This window comes from Glandiceps talaboti, chromosome 1, assembly GCF_964340395.1.
Source record: "Glandiceps talaboti chromosome 1, keGlaTala1.1, whole genome shotgun sequence".
Classification (NCBI taxonomy): Eukaryota; Metazoa; Hemichordata; class Enteropneusta; family Spengelidae; genus Glandiceps; species Glandiceps talaboti.
The window spans coordinates 28920943-28941645 of record NC_135549.1 but is presented as its reverse complement, the minus strand read 5'-3'; the positions used below and the strand labels follow the sequence as shown (position 1 = coordinate 28941645).

Here is a 20703-nt window from a genome sequence, read left to right as displayed (position 1 = left end):
TGTGATAAATTGTTTTAGGCAGCACTCGAAAAATGGGCAATGAAATAGATAGCGTCACTTATTGTGGGTGTTTCGATGAATGCCAATTCCAATAACACAATGTGATATGCTATATATACCTAAATGTACAGAACTAGAACATATGGCCACGTGTGTCAAGTCAGATCGCGACGTCTCATGGGCTACCATGTGATATACTGGAGCCTAAATGAGTTCAAAGGTTGCAATTTATTTCGCCTGCAACATGACGTAATACACAGGTAATGGAGTCAGTCATATTGTCCTAGTTAATTTAGATAGAGCTTACAATGATACTAAAGATTAATTAGTCACCACATAATGGCAGTAGATTAACATAAAGATATTTCCAAACCTGTTACTTGACAAATCATGATATAATAATACTCTTCATTTTTCTCTCTGTACATCAATAAAATATTTCTAATTTGTACTATTTAAAAAAAAACATCACCTTCCTTGTTAGGGACTGTATTATTGTGCCTCATATAAAACTACTGTTATGGAAAGTTCTCTGTGGTCTTTTCGCCTGAATTATAACTTGTCATTCAACGTCGATTATGTACAAGTGTCATATAATGTCCAACATTACTGGAACGAAAAATGTTAATTGATTTTACTGAAGGTGTGTCTTTTGTACAATTTTGCCGTGTCCTGGTATCGTGTCTTCGTGTTCTTCATTTTAATAGTCTAAACTCTCGTGGAACCGTTCAAGTTCACACATTGTACGTCGATATTTTGTGTCCAAAACAGAAAATTTAATGTACTTTTACTACGCAATCTCTTGATGCAAACGAATAAAAAAAAACCTTTATAAAAGTTAAAATCTTTGAAAGCACGCAGAAATGTATTGTGACTACGATAAATGAAAATGGCGGTCGATCTATTTTCAATGATGCACGTCGATTGCTTTTATTGGGAAGTACCCCACTACAATAAATCGTAATTTGGTATAACGTGTGTTAATAATAACTTTCTTGACAAATAAAACAGAGCACATATCTTCCGATAAACCGAAAGTCTGTTTCGTGGCCCTTTGCAGAAGTCGGCAAATAAGAAACGTCAGTTCCATCGCAAAAAGACCACGTTGTATTTTTTTTTTAAATTTCATCTAGTACGGTATCTTGACTAGAGCATCGAGTTGAGGCAATTCAGGGTTTATAAATAATTAGAATACACCCGGTTGTTCATTATCGAGAGCAGCTGAGTACTTGATCACCAACGGTGATAGGCTGGGTTAACCGAGTTTGAACCTGGATGGTAAGATAGACACAATCGTAATGTTATCATTCTGGCTGATATGTCACATTGTCATAACTAGGAGGGAGGCTGTTGTTACTAGTTGACGACGATTCCATTGTATTTAATTCATACCCTGCTTCGCCCCCATCCTCTATTGATTTGAATGTACCACTGGGACCATCCATTTCTAAACTCGTCCCCATTCCTTTCATGTTTTCGTCGTCATCTTGGCCACGTAGTAACAACGTTGGTCGTGGGTGCATAATCGTATACCATCTCTGTGGAAGCAAACGTAACAAGTAAAAGATTACACAACGTTTGACATTTTTTTTTTGCAATCTAAAATGAGAATAAACCTAAATCTTATTACATGCGATATTTACTAGTCTATAGACGCAAAAGTCGGCCATTAAAAAAACATTGTATTAATTCGCTGAAAAGTGCACTTCAGGCCAAAGCATCAACTTCGGTCACGTGACCTTGTCCAAAACCCGCATATTCCCAAATCCAAACAAAGTCAATAATAGTTTTTAGTTCTCCGAATAGAAGGCCATCTTTTGACCAAATGTTACGACAAACAACTCCCTTTTCAGTACAGACGAAGACCTTAGATGCCGAATTGTTTAATCATTGCGTACAAAAATTAAGGTAGTCAATGACAGAAAACTTACCTCTTTGAGTGTACCTGGTGTAACGATGACGGCGTATATGAAATATGTTATTACCCAATGCATTGAAGCAGCAGCCATTAACCAGCCCAAAACTTCTCCAAACAAGGGATACTTATAATCCTCGTAGTAAGCGCCACCATACGTCAGAAAACTAGATAAAGAGAATGCCTGTGGATAGACAGGGTGAATGGCAGGTTACATTGATTGGTCGTCTTGGTGGATATGGTGTGCTAGTAGCTAACGAGACGATTAAAAGAAATAAGTACCAAAGGTGTTGGCTGTTTTAAGATGTTTGAAACCAGCTTCGCAGATCTTTTAGAGGGGAAGTGAAAATTGTCGGTAGTTCACCTCCTCTGAGGAAAACGTATCCTCATCGATAACTTTCCTCATTAATGTTTTAAGAAAGGTCTTCTCTACTCCTAACCCCATTCACCCCGTCCTACTGAATCGAAGCGACTGTTTCCCCTCTTTATGGGTAGTTGCTCCCCCTAACACTGATGTGATAACTGAAAAATAAACCCCTCTCGCTGAAAATTAGTCTGCAATGTGCGCCGTGACGGGGCGCCCTCAATACTATTCACAGCGTGTTTTGTACGCGAACAACTGTAAGTGATTGCAGAATGTATAAAATATGTATACGCACTCACCACTAGTAATATGGGACATATGACACACCAACATGCCGGCCATACGTAACTAGGTGTACCTCCCAACATGTCTGCCAATCCTTTCATATAGTACTTGATACCCCAGCCATAACAGACAGCCATACATTCCCAGAATACAACCCATAGAAGAACATAGCCACTTGCTCCATACACGTTCATAAGTTCAAAATAGTAGACACCAGACTGTAGAAAAAATTTAGAGATATAGTTACTGAATAAAATATACTAAAACGAGTTGTCTGAGGAAATCGTATTGGTGACTACTGGTGTCACAAGTGACGTAATTCTTTGCATTTGATAACTAGTCTCATCTAAACGTACACTGGGACATTTTTTTTCATCAAATAACTAAAGATATATTCATTAACATTGGTCAATTACTCATAAAATGACACTGTATCTGTTAATTTGTGGTCAATATTGTATCTATATTGAAGTCACTACTAGTAATAACCACAATCTTTTATTTCAGTCATTTTGGAATAAGTATTACGTAACCGTAAACGCAGAAACTTTGACAAAGTTTTGAAAAATGCACACAAAAAACTTACACGAGTTACACATGGAATACCCAGCGCATAGTATATAAGACAGACGACAGCAAGGCATTGAGGGCGGTATTTCCTGAAGAGATGGGGGTACTCATCGCAAAGACATGTATAGAATCCTTCAACAACACAGAACTGTAACAAGACATGTGTAACGACAATTTATTAAGGTGTACACTAAATTATATAGGAAGCTGCTAAATGACAACTTAATGTCATTATATGGTTTCCAAAAGTTCACGAATACATTAAATTTTATAAGTTTGTACAAATACTTGTGAACATTGTCAAGAATAAAAGACTTGAAAACAAAAATATAAACATATTTGTTCATTCTCCTCTCATGCGCACTCGACCTCATTCATTCTTTAATATTACTGCTTAGACGATCTGACATGTTTTCATCGCACGCACATGTACACACACACACACACACACACACACACACACACACACACACACACCTACACGCACGCACGCACAGACGGACGGACAGACAGACAGACAGACAGACGGACGGACGGACGGACGGACAAACGGACAGACAAACATACACACACAAACAAACACACACACACACACACACACACACACACACACACACACGTGTGCGCGTGTGCGGCCTCGGGGATGCAAACATACACGCACATTATTTATCCATCCATCCATCCATCCATCCATCCAGACGGACGGACGGACGGACGGACGGACGGACGGACGGACGGACGGACGGACGGACAGACAGACAGACAGACAGACAGACAGACAGACAGACAGACAGACAGACAGACAGACAGACAGACAGACAGACAGACATCTTAAGCTATCAAACATGTATAAATAAATGATGGCAGGTTGTGATGATTTCATACCTGACTATCCAATCCAAGTAATAACATCATAAAAAAGAAACAGACAGCAAAAAAATGTGCCCCAGGCATCTCAGCAATCGCAGTTGGTACGGCAATAAATGTCAATCCTGGACCTAAAAAACACCATTCGTAATCATCAAGTGGGTAATTTTTTCTGAAAGAATATTGCCAATGGCAATGTGCACAACTGAAATCCAATGTCTGACATACACATGCAGTGTGAGAAACAAACATCGAACAGGATACTGGATCATCCCATGGACGTACATGTGAGTGATCATGTAACAGTATATAACCATACCTCAAAGACTTCCATTGAAAGAGACACCTATTGTGAAAGAAAATCACTCTTATGGACGTAACTTAACTTGAAAACCACTGATCGGATCGCTTTCATTTAAACAATTTTCATCTACATAAGCAATGTCCCTACCAAAGTTGAAATCAATAGATTTTGTGCACACACGCACAAACAAACACACGCACAAACAAACACACACACATACATACATACATACATACATACATACATACATACATACATACATACACACACACACACACAAAACAACAACAACAACAACAACAACAACAACAACAACAACAACAAACCTTGATGCCTATACACGCTGAACCTCACTTTAGTTGTGCTAGAAAACTGATACTGACTTTCAACTTCAAAGTTTGCTATGTACGTTTATTTGAAATGGAAACATTGAAGAAAATTGTCCCTTATTCACATTGATGGTTAGTCCGAGTTACAAATGTTTGAGACATGTGAAGCCTACCTTCTTGGACAACGTCCGCCACTTCTTTGCCTTGATCCCACGCCATATAGCCAAGAGTACCAAATACCATGAATCCAGCATAAAAACTCGTCAAACAATTTACAATACAGACTATGAACGCGTCTCTGAAAAAGAATGTATACAAATCGGTAATGTCGGGCGTGTTCGGATATGTTCGGAGGTTGGGTATAATGTCATCTATAGTGATTCATCAATAGCCCAGAACAAAACAGATGTACATGCGTAACTCATATATCCTTCAACACAGGTGTGGACGCCTATCTTGTTCTGTGCCATCGATATTTAGTTGACCTTTCTGTCTACCATAGCGCTAGATATCAAGTTGCAGTCTTCGGATTTTGTTGTCTACAGAAATAGTACTTTCAATGTTTTCGGATTCGTTTACGGATAGACAGGCGATTGAACATGACCATTAGATAATCTCCCCTTATACCTCAATGGTCATTTTAAACACAATCGGGTGGTGTTTAGGAGTCGCACAACTCGAGGAGCACTTGGCAGCTTTCTTTATAGGTTGGTTTCAGCTTCGAAAACATCTACACATACCATATTCATCACCTTGCAACTTTTTGTTTTGAAATTCGATATTAGCATAAGTCTTACTCTAGCAACTAGTGGCCGAATTAAGCAGAACAAAACTGAAAACATTTCACATTTTTAGGTAGAATACTGTATATACATGCATCAAGTACTTACATTGCAATGTTATTATTGTATTTATTGTAACTTCCAAGTGATATTAACGATGCTATACCAATACCAAGGGTGAAAAAGATTTGAGAGCCGGCGTCTACCCATACCTGCATAAATAGGAGTAAAGTTAACTATAGAGTGTGTACGGTGACAACATGGTATATTATTACTATCAAAACAAAAATTTAACAAGATAAAAAGACACGTAGTTTCATTAGAGAGACAGACAAAGAGACAGGGAGGCAGTCAGCTAGCAATACAGACAGCTAGACATACACACAGACATACAGACATACAGACAGACAGACAGACAGACAGCTATCCAACCAGACAGACAGCTAGTTAGCCAGATATACAGCCAGTGAGAAAGCCAGTCAACCAGCCAGCCAGGCAGACATACAGACAGACAGACAGACAGACAGACAGACAGACAGACAGACAGACAGACAGACAGACAGACATTTCATTATTCAAGAGTGTACCTTTGTTTCGGTTGCTTATGAGTATGTTCAAGTTTCAACACTTTGCCAACAATTCAATATATACTGAAACCGAAACAACCATTTCCCGCCTCCCTGTTCAGGTCTTAACCTTTGGCTGTAATTAATGGCGGTTGATGTCAAATTCGTTTTAATACGTCAGATATGTAGTAAAGAAGTCCTACTGCACGTGTAGTGTGTTCGACCATTTTGCGGATTTCCTGCAAGGGTTTATGGGAAGTGATGAATACTACACTTTTATGCTATTATCTCTTTTGACCTATATAATGGTGTTATGTTCAAATAAACTCAATCTTTGAATTCGTGGGTAAACAACATTTGCGAGAATCCATCGAAGTTTTTGAATTTATTTTAGCTTACCTGCGGTTCCAATAGTTTATCTAAATCTGGTATGAGATAATAATAGATGCCGTCTGATGCTCCAGGCAACGTCACGGCACGGATTAACAGAATTGTCAACACAACGTAAGGAAAGCTAGTCGTAAACCATACGATCTATAAAAAAACAACAACATCAAGACTTAGTGAAATAGACAACTGTAAAGGTCAAAGTTTATCATTTTATAAACCACCTATGTAGCTATATATAGTATTGACTTTGTGTTCAGATTTTTTTATTAAACAAGCCTTCATGTAGTCCCCAACTGGTGTGTTTTATGGCAAAGTTATATTTGGTGTCGCTAGATACGAAACTTCATAATTTATTGACAAATTCGCTATTTGACCTTGAATATGGAGGTCAAAGTCAAAGGTCAATATATACAAAGAAAGCTGGCCTTTGGGTATGGGCATTTAAATGGAGTCTCTATGTTGAGTTAACATATAAAGAAACATTATGCTCATTTCACCTTGAAAATGTTTGTCAATGTCAAAGGTCATAGTCATTAGAAAGCTCGGGATTGATAATTTGAGGGTAGACACTTGAACTGTGTCCATATTTATCAAACTTGGAAATAAAAGGTAAACTGTGTTTTCCTATTACAAATGTGGCCGTCAAAGTTTCAGAGGTTAAGGGGCTTGCATACGCCTCACATAATCAAACCAAAGTTATGATTGAAATATCATCACTTGAAATATTTTATTCAAAAAGCTATGGTAGTCCACATGTATAGCCACCAACGGCCATTCTTACCTTTCCTGTCGTTTTTACTCCTCTCACGATACATACATATGTCAGTAACCATGCAAGAACCAAAGCAACAGCAAGATACCATACTATTCCTCCAATTTCTTCAATTCCGTCAGATCTTTGTAGTACAAAATTACTGAAAAGAGGAGAACCCAATAAGTAATCTTTATGTGAGTTTTTTATTATGATGTCTGTCTGTCTGTCTGTCTGTCTGTCTGTCTGTCTGATTGTCTGTCTGTTTATTTTTCTTTCTGTCTGTCTGCACATATATGTGTCTGTCTGTTCGTACATACATACATACATACATACATACATACATACATACATACATACATACATACACACACACGTACGTACGTATGTATGTATGTATGTATGTATGTATGTATGTATGTATGTATGTATGTATGTATGTATGTATGTATGTATGTATGTATGTATGCATGCATGCATTTATGTATGTATGTATGTATGTATGTATGTATGTATGTATGTATGTATGTATGTATGTAAAAAATGGTTCTCTTTCATAGGTCTATTGTGGTCTGAACTTTTACACACTTACACAGATAAACACATCTACGTCCATGTATGTTTGCACCAAGACAGGTAGATTTAGCAGCTGTTTTTAATATGTTGCCTTCAAATACCTTTCATAATAAATACTTATAACGTCATCCATATCACATGGAACAAACGTTTTATTGTCTTCGTTGTTGCTAGGCAACAAAGTGAAAGTGAAGAGCAAAGAGCCCGCGGCAGTGAAACTACTTACTTCCAGTACTGTTCTGCAGGTGTCTCTGCATATTCCATACTGACAGTAACGTTACTATACTCTCCAGTAAGAAATTCCGTTCTGTTATTTGTCTGGTTCATGGATTTACTATCATAACAATAAATATCATTCCACCAACCATCACAAATTGTCCAGGGCAAAGTTGGGAAAAACGAAGCCACAAAATAAACAAGCGTCCAGGCAATAATAACGATGTAATAAACGTTTAGAATGAGAGATATAGTGAAAGATGCGTAGCCAACACCTGTAAGAAATAAAAGCAACATGTCAGTTTTGATTCCGAATTTTTCTTTGATTTACAAATAGCTACCTAGTATTGCATTTAGTAGACACTTTATCAACACTGGTTCCTCATAGTCATATCGGGGGAGGGTATAAATAGAAGGTATCAGTCTACAAGAAACTACCCACTTCAAAGGTTAATAGTGTTTTAGAAGACCCATCTATTCAAAATCCAGCAACAAACGTATTACTGGGAGTAGTAGCTACATGTACTATCTACTACTAGTCAGTAGCTAAAACAAGCCGTTAAGAATCGTCCTTAGCCCCATTCGCAGTCTTCGTCCACAGCCGTTTTATGGACCCCTCTTTTCATGCTTGTGGAAATATTTTTTACAATTGTACTAATCATAGTATCATTTTAATATTCTTTGTGTTTTTATCTACCCTGAGACTCAACAACGATAAATAAAGAATGAAATACTAGTAGTACACGTTTAAGAAAATAGCATGGCGCCATCACAGGCCATTTCTGAATTACAGTGCATATTCAGGTACTTATAGTTTGTACGTTACTACTATTGTACTTACCTTTGAAGGCAGGAACAACTTGCCAGGCGCTGAGGCCGCCCGTCGACAGATATTGACCAAGACCAATTTCCATATAAAAGAGTGGTATACCAAATATAAACAGGCATATCGTATATGGTATAAGAAATGCACCTGTAGTGACGAAGAAAATACAAGACACGTGAACAAATTAATGTTCCATTTCTGAACAAAATCAGTTCACTCCTGTGACGGTTTCAGATATTTCGATGTTCAAGGGCAGAAAGTCTATAACCACATGTTTCAGTCATATCCGCCTCGAACTCTGCAATAAGCAAAGAAATACCGTCCCGTCGAAACGTTTGACCAACCCTAAGATATTTCATATAGGCCTAAACATGGCAATCTGCCCCTTTAGCTTGAAACGGACCGCTCGTGTAATGCAATATAATGCAAACTGAAAGTGAGATGAGATTAGATGTTTAGATGTAAAAACTAACGTTTTATGTTATTTGTATAATATATTAAGTGGTTTTACTGATGAGTCAAACTGTGTTATTTATGTCATGATACCTACACAGCATACCGTCCCCGTCGTCAAATATTTTACCTAAGATTTCAGTGTTTTAGTCTCTATCTCTGTTATGTCGTATTACAGTTTACGGTCGTTTACTTTCCGTTTACCTAGAGTTATCACTTATATTGCCATCGGGTTATTTTCCTCTCTCTCTCTCTCTCTCTCTCTCTCTCTCTCTCTCTCTCTCTCTCTCTCTCTCTCTCTCTCTCTCTCTCTCTCTCTCTCTCTCTCTCTCTCTCTCTCTCTCTCTCTCTCTCTCACACACACACACACACACACACACACACACACGGACAGAAACAGAGACAGAGACATACATACATACATAAACACACATACATACATACATACATACATACATACATACATACATACATGAATACATACATACATACATACATACATACATACATACATACATACATACATACATACATGAATACATGAATACATACATACATACATACATACATACATACATACATACATACATACATACATACATACACATGACAAAAACAAACAAATACAAGGTGTAATAATGTGTTAGCGATATTACTCATGCATTCCAAAATTTGTTCATGAAAATCCCTTTATAGTAACAATGACATGAAAACGCCCTTTAGAGAACTTCCTATCTTGAGATTGAGATTATGATGATAAACTAATTTCGATAAAACTGAGTTGACCTTTGACCACACTTTGTTACGTGAAGATTTTCCCGTCATTTGTTTGTATACCGTATAAAAGGTCACAGTGTCATGGTGTATGGTGGGATGACAGTTGAGAACAATGCTCGCACCCAGGGAACTTTGCAGTATTCGTCAGTCTATATCTGTATAAAGCGATTGGAAAATTGGACAATTGTTTTCAGAACAAGGGAATATTGAGTGCCTTAGTTTTTTATCTGTCATTTTGAAATATAATGTCAGAAGATTTTCAGCTTATTGCCCTTTGATCAAAAAACTTTGAGACAAAGTGAAAATCCTCATGTAGGCCTGTATCTTTACTAGATATTAAAATTTTTTGACTTTCTTTTATATATATATATATATATATATATATATATATATATATATATATATATATATATATTCTCCCCTCCCCCTCTCTCGTTCTTTTTTGTTTTCTGTATATAAATACAATAAACTTCGTTATGTTCTAGTGTTAAACTATAGACGTTGTAGGGTCTATAGCTAAACGTCCTCCCTATGATAAGAAATCTTATCTCAAATAGGGGGGGGGGGGGGTATCTCGCATAGAATTTTTGGAGATAGTCCACGTACGTCGTACACTTGCACAAGATTAACTTGAAAGATTTCATTCGACTCAAATTCGTTGTGCATAGATTGTACTCCATCATCGTTGCATGCGATTCCTCCGCTGGAACGAGTCGAAATTGTGACTATTTTCAGTTCTAATTGTAAGCCCCGTCCTAGAATGAAATATGTATCCTTACTTTCCTATTGAACAAATGTATTGACGAGTTTAATGCATACCGATGATTCAATGTGATAACGGCGTTAGCGGTACTGTACATATTCCCAGCACATTTCGTTCATCAGGTACAACATTTCCAATCATCGTCGTACATTTATTCATCGATTTTAAGGGTCGTCCAATGTTGAAGGTTATCAAGACCGCGTGTTTGTCTATAAACAAACGCCATACCATGTCGACGCCATCACTGATCGATTGCCAAAAAAACACTAAGGGTGCATGGAAGAAGTGGAACATGTTTACAAATCGTGATTAATCATTAAATTTCACCGGTATGTATATTTCAATGGTTGAAATGGACCGAAATATTCCATCACGATGCCTCGGCCGAATTTATCAGTACGGTACAATGGGTGTATAGAAAGCCTTTGACACCGGATGTACACTACGTAGGACAACCCGTTCGTAATATCCAAATTTCTAGAAATGATTACATCACATTAATTATATTTGATTGTAATCTAACCAATCACAAAGATTCGACATTTTATTCTCATGTCTGCCCGCAATGATCATTCTCGCAAACCAGAGCTGTTATTTCTTCTGTGACACTTCGAAATAAAGCCACTTGGACAGTGCCGTAAAAGAGGTCGTGGTTTACGACGATGTCAATGACTGGCCAACCGGTCGTCGGTAAGAATTAAAACAAATGAACAACGCCAGTACAGGAAAATCCTAACAGTCTTGCTAAGTTTATGGTCATTTTACATGTTCTTGAAATGGAATTCACTGTAAAAATCGATGTATGCAGCTTTGAAACTTATCTTCATTCAGTCTACATATCAATATGCTCTCTCTCTCTCTCTCTCTCTCTCTCTCTCTCTCTCTCTCTCTCTCTCTCTCTCTCTCTCTCTCTCTCTCTCTCTCTCTCTCTCTCTCTCTCTCTCTCTCTCTCTCTCTCTTCTCTCTCTCTCTCTCTCACTCTCTCTCTCTCTCCCTCTATCTGTCTGTCTCTGTCTCTGTCTCCCTCTCTCCCCCTCTCTCTCCCCCCTCCCTCTCTGTCTGTCTGTCTGTCTGTCTGTCTGTCTGTCTGTCTGTCTCTGGAGACCGTCTGTCTCTGTCTGTCTGTCTGTCTGTCTGTCTGTCTGTCTGTGTCTCCCTCCCTCTCTCTCCCCTCTGTCTGTCTGTCTGTCTGTCTGTCTGTCTGTCTGTCTTTCTCTCTCTCTCTCTCAATATAGATTACTGTAGATATGACGAGCGAGATTCTTGACTATAACAAGTGCAAGGGAGGGAGGGAGGGAGGGAGGGAGGGAGGGAGAGTTTACATTCTAAACCAATGGCAACTCAATCCCCCGATTATTGGTCGTCTCGGATTTGAACGGTTGTTTAATGAAGTTCTTTCTATCAATCAATCACTGTTATTGAAAATGAGATATGCTGCAGATTGTACAGACACTAATTAATGGTGGACCTGTGACATCAGAAACGGGAAACTGTGGAGACGCGTACGGCGTTTATTAAAACTGGACTTAACCTTCGTTGGCCAAGATATGCACCTGGCAGCAAGGCGTCCAACGATTTATAGCATCACTATCAATTATTGGTATTTGCTTCGTGTGATAACATCAGACAACATTTTCACCTAACAAGACGTACAATTACCATACAATAGAAACTTGTTCGATACCCTAGATTTTGAAAATAGTCATATTATTAATGTATTTCTCAAAATATTAATATTTCATATTATCTTGACATATAAAATCGTGTTTGTACACTCATGTCAAGATAGATATGATAACGATGTCAAGTGACGTGTTTGATGATAAATGGACCTGACATTTAGTTCTAGTTAGTTGCTTGCTGAGGCAGTAAGTTAGGACTCGATTCTGATATCGTTATTGGAGAACTCGAGAAGGGACAATGTCAGAATTGAGTCTGGACTTACTCGATCCTTCTGCAAGCAACTATTGAGCTTTTGTCATGGCAATCTGTAAAATTAATTTTTTAGAAGAAATAATGTATTTATAGAACAGCAATAATAGCATTGAATAGTAGCATCAACAAGAAGGAGATGATGATGATGATGATGATGATGATGATGATGATGATGATGATGATGATGATGATGATGTAAAGAATTAGGCAACAGGTAATTAACTCTGAACTGTATGATTTGAACAATAGCTTACAAGCTAATGAACTTCACATACATGTAACATGTTAACTGACATATCAGTGTTTAACAATACACGTTAAATAGATTGTCGTCTGATTATCAGGGCGTTGGTCAAACCAATGTAAGATTGACTTATGTACAAGTCTGTCTAACTTTTATCTTTGAATAAACACTAATGATTTTTAGTCTTGTGGTGTCTATATTGTAGGGAGTGTCTATCTGCTATGGGTATGTTTTCGTGTAGAGGACGTTGGACTATACAGACATGTTACTAGTGTGAAGGATCCAGCCTTCGGTCCCGTATGTAATTAATTACTCGCTACAGACGCACATTAGCCGTATCAACGACTGGATATTTCAGACTAGCACATTAGCAACTAGTTTCCAAGTGTGATCTGAACTTCTTTATCTAGTCTTATTTTAAAAAATACAATTTATTTAATATTCAGACACAAAATAAATAAATATATAATCTCTCTTCTTCCCTCCTTTTTTGTTTCTGTATGTGATTTACTAGTCATATCTTCTCTAAAGTTTAGTAGTGTATGTATTTTAATTTTCTGTTAGTGCTGCTCCTAACATGCTTAATGAGCCCCTGATACAAAAAGGGACGCAATAAGTAAATACTAAGTGTTCCCCTAAATTTTGATTTGAACTGATATTTGTATTTTGGTTTAGTTTCATACGGATGAGAAATACATGAATCAATGTTATGATTATAAATAATTATGGGGAATATAAAACTTTATTCGAGTCATGCGGTGCTTACGATACAATCATCTGCTCGAGGAATTTTTAATTGTATAAGAGATTTGCTGTATTTTTAAGTATTTGAACTTCTCTCGTGTGTAAGTTCTGGTTGTGTTATAAAGCCGTTTTGAGTGTACATGTATTTATATCTTTCTTCTTTCTATGTCTGTTTTAGCTATGGGATGTTTTGAGCGTTGTTGAGTTCTTTCTTTCCCCAAATTCGAAATAAAGTTTAATAATAATAATATATGTAATTGCATCCCACCCGAAGGGTGAGGCTGTGGTTTAAACCTAACAAGATAAGTAACGGTGTGACGTTTCGTGAATCAAATGAGACACGCCCACTGTACATGTGTACATGTTGACATGGCCTTTGACCGCCTCGTGGAAATTTCCACCATGTGCCTACGTTTATGCATTTTTTACTGGCGACTTTTTTTCGTTTTTTACAATGTGTCTGAAAAGTCTCTGGAGTAAATTTAACAGTACAGTTTTACACAAAAATAATACTTACTTGAATATATCGACTCTTGGCTTCTAATGTTAATTTAGTAGACGTGTCACACGTATTGACATGCATTGTTTATGTACGACAAAAAATACTTGATAATATATATTGGTGGAAGTCATCGTGCTCAACTTGATTTTCTCAAGGTTCAATCGGTTTAGTTACAAATTTCCTAACTTCTACTATTTATTCTCAGTGTTACCATGTTCATACATCAGATACGAGGCTATAAATGTCAAGTCTTCTTGGAAAAAAGCGAACGACACTAAAACAGTGTCAGTTGCTCTGTAAGCTTAGTATTTCTTGGTTCATGCGTTTCATAAAATAGCAAAAACTTACCTCCTCCGTTTTTGTAGACAAGATATGGAAACCTCCAAATGTTACCCACGCCGACTGCATATCCTATACAAGCCAAGACAAAATCTGCCTTAGAGTCCCACCCTCCTCTATCAATTTCCTCGTCCTCCTCTTCATCTTCACTCCCCTCTTCTTCCTCCTCCTCCCCGTCCCTTTTTTTCTTTGCAAGAGCTAATTCAAAATCTTGAATCTCAACTGGATCTTCATCAAGTTCAACGTTAACGTTCGTCAAATCCTCATAATTGTCAGCTTGTTCAAGTTGTATATCAGGCCTATTGACATCTCCATTGGGGGGTAACGGTTTTGTCGTCGACTTCTCGGCATCACCATTAGGCGTGGTTTTAACATCCATGGTACACAAAGAACAGTGTTTCCCCCAGGCGATGAATGAAACCAATAATTAAAACTAGTATTACTATACAAGAACCGTAGCAAGATGCTCAGAGAATTTACACTTTGCTTTTACTTCCTAGATTCAAAACAATTTTTCGAAAAGTGTCAAAAATCACGAACGTTTATCTGGTTAAGAGAGACATACTTTTGGATGTGTTCGTCGTAAGAGGAGAGCCTTCAGAATAAGTTATATACAGAACAAACCTTAGATAGGTGTAGTTGACGAATATTTACATACTCGTAATCTGAAACAAGAATATATCTTTTATAAGTCTCATATGTTTACAGAAGATGAGTTCATTGACACCATAGGGGTGAGGCCCCCTAAAAATGATGAGCAAGTGTTAACAAGTTGCTAATTCGTAGCACAAATGTCAATAACTACCGAAGTCCAAAATTCCGATGAATAATTCGTACTTTTTCGTTATGTTCACATTGTGAGATATAGACTGGTGTAAAAACTAGGTTTATTTTAGATCTGGAAACATTTTGAGCTTTATCACCCACATATACATGATTCATCTGTTTTAATAAGTACACTATCTGTGTACACTACAGGTGTGTGAATAACCTCAGAGTGTCCCAAAAAATAAATCACACATTCTGTCATAGTGATAAGATCTGGCGGGAAAATAAGTGACCAAAAAGAGGCATTTTCAGTAAAAAAAAAATGGAAACACCTGTTGAATTTAGTCGTGGTATTTGTAAATATTTGAGCTATATGTCTAATGACATCGAAGTAATTTAAAAGATTATTATTTTAATTTTATGTACTTTGTTATGGATGTGCACGCACACAAGTCATGTGGTCTACGAACTCAGAAAAAAATATCGGAATATACTATCATTAAGAATGTCCCTCACGATCTATATTGACTTCCTTTCGAAGGCCACACTATGCGTAATGATATCGCAGTCATCTATGTTTGCATCAACATTAGGTAATAGGTTCGTTTTGTTAATGTAATACATTAGTGAACTGAACAGCCGACTCTGTGCATTATCACGAGGTGACACCATCAAGTCGTGTCGTTTGGTGGACGGGTGAGAACAATGCGATATATTCACCCAAGTTATGCGTTTAATGTGATAAGTTTTGATCCGCATTCAAAGGTTGTTATTTCATAATAGGTATGATCTGTTCAATCCTCGACAACGATCAAAGGTTGTTTGGTTAGCCCTGACTTTACCTAATCTTCAAATTACGCCGTCTAAAATGTTGACCAATTTTAGCAACCACCAAAGACTTATTTGATTAGCCCCTCGTTTAGTCCCAGTCACATTTCTATATCTGCAATAGTAAGGCCGCTATACAAATATTACGGACACTACCTGGCCCATTTTAGGTGACATGGGAAACTCATTTAAACTTACATCAACTTTAGCTTTTCGAAGCTGTAAAATATTACCTTAAAGGCTGTGAATAATCTAAAAATTGCCTTAATAGAGCCAAAAAACTCTAGATTTTATAGCGGAGACCACCAGCACCCCGGGAGATCACCTCATGCAGTCAACGGACAATCAGATGCACAAACCTTTTACTGGAGATAATGGTATTAAACTTGTTAAATATTGTAACTCTATCTATTATGTATGACGATTAATTGCTAATTTTACTATCGAACACAATTCAACGCTATGTACAAAGAATAGTTTCTGACACTTGATAGTGCCGTCTTGTAAAGCTTGGAAGTTATTGCATTACAGGATCTGAATAGCCAACCCAAAGACTTCAAGTTCTAGGGGAACACCCCCCTAGGACCCCCCCCCCCACCCATCAGAAGTGGGCATATCCCCACCTCAAACTCTTTTCTCTGCCTTTTACTGTCAAGATGCTAATATATAAACTTTAGAAACAAAAATCTACCCTTAGTATGTGGTTGCCAATTACATGTTGATGATGTCTAAACACTAGTTACAGAACATGTCACGTCAATACTCCTCTGTTTCACAATCAATCGCCAATGATACAATGATTGTACTTTGGGGACAAAAGTTGAAAGTCAAAGATAGTTTATAAAAAGAAGTTATTAATCTAAATTGTGTTACTCTTCAGTATGAAGGGATCAATACGCATTGTATACTTTCTATTTGGGATATTTGGTGTTATTGAGACTACTAATCACCACATCTCACCAGATTCCAGATTGTATTATACATCTAGTAGATATGCGCACCTCACATTCTGTAACACATACCAGTGACTATATACTAATACTATATCTGCAATTATTGCCACAATACCACCAATGTTACAGACACTATATACCTGGCCCATTTTTTGTGACATGTGAAACTCATTCAAAACTTACATTAGTTTAAGCTTTCCAAAGCTGTAAAATGTTACCTTAAAGGCTATGAATACCCTAAAAATTGTCATAATAGAGTCAACAAACCTCCAGATCTGCTACGGAAACCCCTTATTTTTACGACGCCATCACCCCGAGAGGTCCCTCATGCTGTCAGCCAATAAGCACCAACCTTTTACTGTTATAATAGACAACATTATAACACAGTGAAAGTCTTGCAAAGTATCATTTTGATAATGAATTTTAATCAATAGTATGTTTTTTTAGTACTGTACAACATGATGTAAACAGCGCCATCTTTAGGTTTACCTGTAACTACCTGTGTTGTAAAGGTTTTCTGTAAACTATCGCATTTTGATTATATTCGCACATCAACTGTATGTAATCATTGGTCAACAGTCATAGTACCACTTGTTAGTGATAAATACCAAACGCTCGATCGATTACATTGTCTACGGCCATACTACGTTGAAAAAAACGGTTCTCATCCGATCACCGAAGTAAAGCTGCGTCGGGCATGGTTAGTACTTGGATGGTACACCGCCTGGGAATACCACGTGCTGTAGGCTCTTTATATTTTGACCTGCTCTTCCCATCATTCATCTCGTCTTTATTAAACCGAACGCTCGTTTTTCTACCTCACATATTTTGTTGTAGTCTAGTTCCAAACAGGGAGAGTGTTTTACGAATAATACGTCGACTTAAACAAGGGAAAGTGATGAAGTTTTTAATACGTAATACACTGCTGTCCCTGTTTGGAACTAGACTAATTTTTGTTGTTGACGCCATACTCATTCTCAACAACTTCACTTTTCACACTGAAGTCTCGGGCCATTTCAAGCAAGTCATCGCCGATATACATATACGTACACATGTATTACCTAGCTACAACACTATTACAGAACATGTCATCTAAATACTCAGCAGTTTCACAATTAATGGCCAATGCTTCACATATATTGCACTTTGGGGCAAAAGTTGAAAGTCATAGATAGTATTTTATAAAAGAAGTTAATCTAAATTGTGTTACTCTTACTGTCTATTTCAGACACTACATATTATCGACACTACAAATCGCCACATCTTCATCCGATTCCAGTTTCTCTAGCATAGCAGGGTCTTGAGGCTATCAATGGGTTTGAAAGATATCTTCAGATTCAAGGCCATAATGGATAGAAGTGTAGTTTACAGGCCATCTGTGGATGTGAATCGGGGGGTGGGGGGTGGCTACTCCGATATTTGACTTTATATCATATGTGTCGCCTTTTGGGGGTGCCTTTTCTATGACTATGGTCTAAAATCATAACTACCATTAATTGCCCCAACATGTTGCCTTCTGACTAGTGACAGACAGGTCTAGATAGCAAAGTGAATTAGCAAATCCATACGTTTTACACTAAAAGTTAGTTTATTATAATGTGTTTTGACACTACCGTTTATGGTGTTAAAAGGGTAATACACGTACGTATGTACATGAAACCATGGACACTGAATGATATCCACAAGTGTGACGAAATGTGATTAAAATCTGATTATTGAACTTGGTGCCATTTCTTTATTTACCCCCTACTTTTATTGTCGTTTGTTCTTTATTTGTTCTGTGAGCACCTTGTATTAGGTATAAGCCATGATAAGACGCTCTCAGAGCAATATATAAAAGAACAAACGACAATAAAAGAGAGAGAGTAAACTAAAGCGACAAGTTCCCTACATCAGATTTTAATCAGATGTTTCCGCCCTGTAAAGTTACAATAAAGAGCGCCCTCTTCGACAGAAAATCGGAGTTAAAGGTAAGTACTATATAAAACATGGCATTGCTAGTAGCCTACCTGTAGTCTTTAAGGACTATCGCTATACTTAATACACTATTCCGCTATTCTCACATTTTTTTAAATTTACACTCCATTCTTATTCAGTTGTATGATAGCGGAATAGTGTAAGTAGTCATAGCGTACAGGTAGACTACATTGCTAGGTGGTTGTAACGAAATGATTTATAGTGTAACAATATATGATGACCCAAAGAATATGTCACAGTATCTTGTGAGCCAGACAATACTGTTTGAAGTGACATACTCTTCATTGTGATATTGAATATTGTTTGTTTGTCAAACACAGTCAATTGAAGTGACATACAAACAAAGACACTGCCAGTAAATATACATTCTTGTTTCCTTTTATTTCTTGAAACTGAAAACAAGACAATGGCATAGCCAGTAAATTCCTTCATCTCAAAATCTATATGACGTCCATTCTTATCCCAGATCTCTCTTCAAATATGAAATAAAACTCCTCAAACTCTGGTTGAAGTGATAAAATATCATTTTTAAAAAAAAATTCAATAAACTCTGACAGAAGTAAAGACAAACTGATAAATTGCCATTAACAGTGAAGTGACTGTAACTTTAGTTATGTAGGAGATTTGTTCTTTCAGCTTACATAATACAGTTGTTCTATTTATCATACTTTATTTTATTATCCCATAATAGAATGTAAGATACATCAGCCCTATCTGACAGGGTGGTACTAATGTCTGAATCTTATTACCCCATGGTACAACAATATAATGTATACAGCTCTTAAATCTTACCACAAATATTATTTTGTAATGAAAACTTTAAAATCTTTACCTAATACTAAAAAAAACCCCAGTAGTTTTGTTGTATCAATAGTCTACAGACTATCTGCGGATGAATCTGTGGTCAAAGATATCTTCAGATTCAAATCTACATACGGTCTCTAGACTAGTTCATGTTTTTGGATCATTAATATTTGTAGCCTAAATCCTTCATGCTGGCAGACTTCGACTAACAACCGGCACCCCTCTACAGATGAAATAAGCCAGTGTAAAAGGATCTAGGCTAGAATACTGGTAGTTGATGAACAACTGTACAAAGTTATGGTGTACTGTACAGAGCTACTCGAGATAAGATCAAGACAACTCTCTGGGCTGGGCTATACATTAAAAGTTACTGAGACATAATTCTTACTTATGGACTCATATTTATTATCTTTATTTGAAGGTTAAGCTAATATACTGTCATCATAACTTTTTTTGAGCACACAAGTGTGTAGATATAATACTTATAAATCCCTGTGTTTGTGTAAACTGTTGATAGGTATAGGCCCATATATAACACTTCACAACCAAATCTGATTGTGTACTTTGTCTATGCATACAATACCACTGGTATCATGAAATTAGGCTACACTCAGTCAATGTCCTAAAAAAAAGACATTTCTTACCCCATACATGAAAGTAACATTCATCTACCAGTCTGTTCTATCCTATATTCTACAAGGTACCCTGTATACAGTCTAGTCTACCCATTCTCAAGATAGTAACTTCAAAACATACACTGATGATGAACATTATCACAGATTATCTGAGTGCCACCAAAGATGTATTTTACAGTTGAAACTTTGAAAATGGTTCTAGTCTCCTGTAGTCTAGTTCCTATACAGCATCATTACCAT

At 37.1% G+C, this 20703-nt stretch overlaps 1 protein-coding gene and 1 pseudogene across 1 annotated transcript; one reads left to right on the top strand and one right to left on the bottom strand.

Moving 5' to 3' along the window:
- Nucleotides 1-1304: 1304 nt before the first annotated feature.
- LOC144435464 (sodium- and chloride-dependent GABA transporter 1-like) lies at nucleotides 1305-14877 on the bottom strand. The gene is made up of 12 exons (XM_078124061.1): nucleotides 14508-14877; nucleotides 8757-8888; nucleotides 7926-8190; nucleotides 7154-7286; nucleotides 6382-6516; nucleotides 5525-5628; nucleotides 4808-4932; nucleotides 4020-4132; nucleotides 3151-3282; nucleotides 2579-2782; nucleotides 1932-2099; nucleotides 1305-1538 (listed from the first exon to the last, which is right to left on the bottom strand). Exons 1-12 carry the CDS (start codon nucleotides 14875-14877, stop codon nucleotides 1305-1307), a joined length of 2115 nt encoding a protein of 704 aa, XP_077980187.1.
- Nucleotides 14878-17677: 2800 nt separating this feature from the next.
- LOC144443358 (5S ribosomal RNA) lies at nucleotides 17678-17796 on the top strand (annotated as a pseudogene).
- Nucleotides 17797-20703: the final 2907 nt, after the last annotated feature.